The sequence below is a fragment of the Crassostrea angulata genome, chromosome 2, assembly GCF_025612915.1.
Source record: "Crassostrea angulata isolate pt1a10 chromosome 2, ASM2561291v2, whole genome shotgun sequence".
Lineage (NCBI taxonomy): Eukaryota > Metazoa > Mollusca > Bivalvia > Ostreida > Ostreidae > Magallana > Magallana angulata.
The window spans coordinates 30,099,870-30,105,869 of NC_069112.1; the positions used below are offsets into that span (position 1 = coordinate 30,099,870).

The window sequence follows — 6,000 nt, forward strand, 5'->3', positions numbered from 1 at the left end:
AATTGTGTTCAGGAGTTTAGGCAGGCAGTTTATTATACAATTAGCACATCAATAATCACCAGCCCTGACATATGGTGATAACTAGTAGCTGCAATTGACCTTTAATATGAATTAATTTGAAATTGTAATGACTAAATAGATGGCAGTTTAGTTTTATCAACGTCCATGGTTTTTACACAGGAATGAAACATGCTACCAGTAAGCAATCTAACGGCATTAAAAAAAATGTGTCCCAAATCTCAAAATCCCATTCGTTTCTTCTTATTTAACCCCGTGGTCAATTGTACATACAGTTTTTACCATATCCGATTATTGTTTTGTTTTGCTCTGTTTTCGTTTTTGATTTTTCTTCCTTCTTTTTTTTTTTTTGCTTCTTGTTGGTTTATTTTTATTTTTATTTTTTTTTTTTTGGGGGGGGTGGTTTTTGTTTGTTTTTTGTTTTTGTTTTTTGGGGGGTTTTTTTGTTTTGTTTTCTCTAAAATTGATGAGATAAACCAGTTGAATAGTAAGAAAAATATCTATAACACAGTACATGGCCCTTCGATCTTAAGGTGACAAGTTTTGATAGAGCATAGATGACTATGTTCCATTCATTTTTAAAGCGCTAAGCATAGCTCAGCGCTTTATTGTCGTTAGACTTCTATTTCCGGTGCAAGGAATAACTGCCCTCTATGAGCAGAAATATACATCATTTTAACTGGTAAGAGGTATAGGGAACAAGTTATCTGAGTGACTGAAATGGCCGAGTAGATACGATTGGTTTGCAGTGCTTACGTACATCAGCACCGGATGCTACGCAGTGATGAAAAAATATAGGGCGTATTCAGAATTTATAATTTCCCCTTTTCCATTGCTGCCAAAATCTCACTTTTTTCTAACATAATTTACCAAGACGTAGTTCGTCTTGTCACTGACTGATGAATATTCATCTTGTGAAGAGATGTATTCTATCAGAATTGTCATTTAAATTCCATATCTGATTTCCAATTTACATAAAAATTACTTTTCCCCATTTTTCACAAATTTAAGTTTTACCACATGTATAAGTTGTAAAAAAATAACTCATTGTTCAAACAATTTTGATTAGTTAAAATATTACTTCAAAATAATTTGTACAAGGTCTAATTTGAAACATCTGCAAATAAACGTTATCTTTCCTCATTTTGAGTCATTTATTGTTAGGTGTATTTGCAAATTTCTACCACACCTTTGGTAATTTTTATATGGTTTTAAGAACTATTTTATTATTGTTGACACTAGTTATTTAGCTTTGCTGCAAAATAACCTTCAATGGCGCCAATAGCTTTATAACAAAACAAAATAGAATAATGTTATTAAAGGTGGTATAACACACCTATTAAATGTCGGTGAAACTGGTAATAATCTAATATAATATGAAGTGAATTATGATGATGAACTGTATGTATATCAAAAAAGCAAAAAATATGCAATTGTGCAAACGTATAACAACAATATAAAGTGCAAGCATTAGACCCCAAAAAACATTCAAAACGTCGAACACAAGGTCCACATGAGAAATTAAGTATTATAAAATCTAAGGCTTTTATATACCATGTTTCAGGCAAGTATCCATATACAAGTCGTGTTCAGCTTTAATTCACATAATCTTCAGAAAGTAACATATATTTAAAGAAATCTGGCCTTCGATACTTTAAATTGATATTCATTAAACATAAACCAAAATTTCAATAAGGCTCATTTCCGCCTACGCTTGCACACAGTAAATTTTCTTAGAACCAAGCTAGGTTAGCGCTTTTCAGTACTTTCAGTACTTTGATTTTCTATTATCTGGGCTCCAGATTAACAATGAAAGGTTGTTGATAGCAATAGTACTTTTTCAAAAACATGAAATTGTGGCTGTCAATCTTATCAAGAAAAATATATATGAGTTATGACTTACTGATGTCTATTCATTTATCAAATTTGGTCCATACATAAATATATAAATTTCAAATTGCCAAAGGTTTTGACTGAAAAAAAAACAACCAAAGTTAAAAAAGTTCATTGTCTAGAAATCAAGCTAATACATTTAACTGGGATTATTTAAGATAATCCGTAAAAGAGTATATGCAAATTTTCATTAACGAATCAGGAATGAAAACTGTTCAGTAAATACAATGTACATCGAGAAATAAACGCATGGAAACATACAAATATGACAACTCCAATGCTTGCCCAATTCAAAAGAAAATTAACTTCTAGTGCAATATTGATAAAAAAAAAAAAAAGAAAACCCGAAGAGGCCAGCACAGGTTTATATGCATTTTGTTTTGTATGGTGAAATAAATTTGAAGGTTCAATATCATATCAATTATTACAAGGAAGCCATTTTTTTAAAATGATTAGAGCAAATAGTATTTTCAATACTGTTCATACAAAGATATAATTTTCAATTTTATTACAACTTTTAAACATGTTTACATCAATCAATGGATTAAAGACTTGTACTCACTAGTTTTTGAAAATACTGTATCGCAGTTTTATAGATATATGTCTACAAATAAACATAAAAAAGTGAGTATGTGATATTTAGAAATTATATAGGTGATGCTAGCTACGATAAACGATGTATACTAGCTGTATGAATATACTGGGAATTGTTATGTTCAGTACTTATAATCAGATGTATAATTATGTGATTAATAATGAAATTTTCAATGTATAGTGTTAAAAAGATTCTAACATCTGCTTTAAATTGGAGACATCTCAAAATATGAAAATGCACCAAATATTGCTATATATTTGAAGTATAACAAATGTCGATTGGTTTAATAAAATCATTATGAAGTTTTTAAAAAAATCGTTTGTAGATAGCATGGTCTTTATTTAAAATTTCGAAGGCTTACACTTTAAACTTTTTCTTCCATATTGTTTCTTATGACATATTACAACAAAGCTTCATTTTATTATGACGTCATAAAAGGACAATGACAACTCTCACCTATCGAACAACGAAATCATCGTTCCAAAACATTTTCCTCTAAAAAAATCTAAACATTTTTATCTGTATTTAACTTTTTATTTTCAATTTTAGGAATGATAAATAAAATTATCTTTAAAATTATTAATGCACTATAATTTATATGTACTACTTTGTGCAGAGATGTGCACAATCAAAACAGGCTCCTTAAAGATGGAATTGATATTTTTTATGTTACATGTACATTCCAAATTCTTAAACGTGATGTATATACATGTATGCGTCGTACATGTAGTTACATTCCACTTATGAAGCAAAATGTTACTTGTAAAAGAGTACAACGGTCTATTTAAAACTGTCTATTTTCAGTAAAAAGTTAACTGACTGTTTTCCTACTTCTGTTAACACGTTAGCAACCCCATCGAAAAAACCACCGCCTCCCTCTACTTCTTGCCTTGCTATTTCGCGGGGAGCTTTGAGCTGATTAAGTTCGCTGTTTATGCGTTGAATTTCCTGCTCTCTCTTTTCTTTCTCTTCTGCGTATCGGTGTGTTATTTCTTCAATCTCTTTATCACGTTTTTCTGTACGTTCTCTTTCGATCTCTTCTTCCCTCTGCTTTAAATTTTTTTCAGCATGTAAATACATATCGTTAGTATAAAATTCTCCATTATTTTCAGAAATATTGTCATCGATCATTTTGATCAATGATTTAGCCTGTTGTTTTCGATTTGACCAGTTTGCCAAGTTGTTGACGGCAATGCAGCGGTTGTTACACTTTTTAATTATTGTTTTAAGACGCTGTGGTACTGTGTCAAGGTATTTTTCAAATGACATTTTTTCACGATCCAACTTGTCCTTTCCCGTGAAGACAATGATAATATAACGATATACATCGTTTCCGAAGAAATCACCAAAATGATCAATGGTTTTTTCATCTTCATCGGTAAATCTCGGAAGGGACAGCACTAGAAGAAAGCAATGTGGTCCAGGTGATGTTAATACAATACATTTGAGAACCTCTTTCAGGACGTCATCGTTAGAACTGCCTGTGTCGAATAAGCCAGGTGTATCAACCACAAGTATGTCTCGTTTAAAGAGGTTTGCCCCTCTAATGGAACAGTTCGAAGTAATAGACGATCCAGTTGGAGCCGCAGGGAAAACATTATTATTAAGAATTGTATTTCCAGTAGAGCTCTTACCACTCCCTGATTTGCCAAGAAGAACGATGCGAATTTCATTCCTGGTATATTTTGGGGGTAGAGACTCTGCAATTTAAAAATCTTACATTCATTATCTAAAAATTAAACACACTTTCTTTTGTCGAGAATTGGTCTTTACAAATAACCTATTTATGTATTATCAAAGATCTGTCATCTTATAAATTGATATCATCACTCAAAAAAAAACATTGTCAAAATTAAAAAAAAAACCATATAAAATACTCATGTTATAAGTTTATTACATATCAAGAAGTCTAATAAATTACTCTATTTTAATTTTGGCAGAATTCATTAACAGATGATTAAGAACTGATTCAAATTCAGTTAAAACTAGATAATGTGAATCTTTAAACACCAGATTATAAAAAAAAAAAACAGAAAAAGTAAAAGCTAGGAAGGTCAACTTAGTACCAATTATCAATAACTGATGCGGCTTTTAAATTACAATGATGAATAAATTTTTATTTACATTGTTTACATCGTATGTTGCATTTTATTTATAAAAAATACCCAGCTGTTTTCGTTATGCTTAATATTTAATAAAATAATACTGTTCAATAGTCTCCATACCATGTCCTTTTTTATCCCAGTCGTTTTTGCTATGGCACAGCAAACAATTAAAAGCTAAAACGACAAAATGAAAGTTTTAAAGAGACAATACAATCAAGAGTCTGTGGAATCAATAAGATAATAAATATTATATTCAATTAATGGGCTGATTCAAAAGTTAGGTTACTTTTCCATGATTTTTTTTTTTTTTACATGTAATCATTTCAATTTTTTTTCTTTATACATTCTAAACAAATGTCTCTGTATTTTACCGAATAATAGGGTATACAGAACTGTGGACAAAATGTCATTATCGAATGTAAATAAATGCTTTAATAATATGTATTAATAGTTGTTTTTAAAGAGGTACCAGGAGGATGTCTTTACCCATTCTGACTTGCTTTAAGATTTAACAGCTGTTTCTCTTTAGCTGTGGGACAAGGTCGTCGGCTGTTGTTCCTTCTATTCTTAGCCTTGTCCTTGACGACTAAATGAAAAAAAAAATATTTTCAATAATATCAGAAATAACAATAAGCACAATGCTTTCATAAGGAACCTTAAAACAGATTAATGGCTTATTTGTTGTTTTTTTAGTATAAAAGACAAATGAATATAAATAAAAACATATATGTAATGGTATGTTATGAGACATTTAACTTGTTTTATACAATTTCATTAACGCATTAAATGTTAAATTAGTTTTGTCTTCCTTTTTTTACAAACCTTGGTATATCGAATACAAACGATCATCTGCAACATTATGGGTCATGATAACATTTTATCAAAATTTAAAGGATGTTTGGGTAATGATAAATTTTATCAGAACTTTTGAAGAGGTCTGTGTAATGATCAATTTTATCAATAATTTTAAGGAGGGCTTAAGTGTTGTTTTATCAAGCATTCCCTATTCGTGCACATCAGAAATCCGTATCATTTGAATGATTAATGACGAGTTCACCCATTCAAAATGACTGCTAAGTATGTTTATCAAAGATAAACGTTGGTACCCTCATTTTCCAAAAATAAAAACAACTGCGTAGTAGTTCAATTTGATATCGAATGTGTAATGATACAGTAAAAATGGCATCTCATTTAAGAAAACATGAACAATCAAGTCCCAACTTATAAAAAATCGAGTTCCAGTCAATTCAATTTGCAGATTTTTTTTCACGAAAATGTCAATGTTGGCTAATAATTTAAAGTGTGTCATTCTGTTTTATCACGTCTCTAAGTTCTAAGTGTAGAGTAGAAAAAAACATAATTTCGCACAATCCTAGAAATGAGAGAATG

The 6,000-nt window shown here is 30.1% G+C and overlaps 1 protein-coding gene across 1 annotated transcript; it reads right to left on the minus strand.

Annotated features, from left to right (window-relative positions):
• Window positions 1-2,268: 2,268 nt before the first annotated feature.
• Window positions 2,269-5,202, minus strand: LOC128172563 (GTPase IMAP family member 7-like). Its single transcript, XM_052838341.1, has 3 exons — window positions 5,098-5,202; window positions 4,732-4,785; window positions 2,269-4,206 (listed from the first exon to the last, which is right to left on the minus strand). Exons 1-3 carry the CDS (start codon window positions 5,099-5,101, stop codon window positions 3,287-3,289), a joined length of 978 nt encoding a protein of 325 aa, XP_052694301.1. The 5' UTR covers window positions 5,102-5,202; the 3' UTR covers window positions 2,269-3,286.
• Between the last annotated feature and the right edge of the window lie 798 nt (window positions 5,203-6,000).

Bases quoted from the DNA above. Each gene is read 5' to 3' on its own strand.
- LOC128172563 (XM_052838341.1), bottom strand. The intron at 4,207-4,731 runs GTATGGAGACTA...TTTAAATTGCAG, and splicing joins CTGGGATAAAAAAGGACATG to AGTCTCTACCCCCAAAATAT.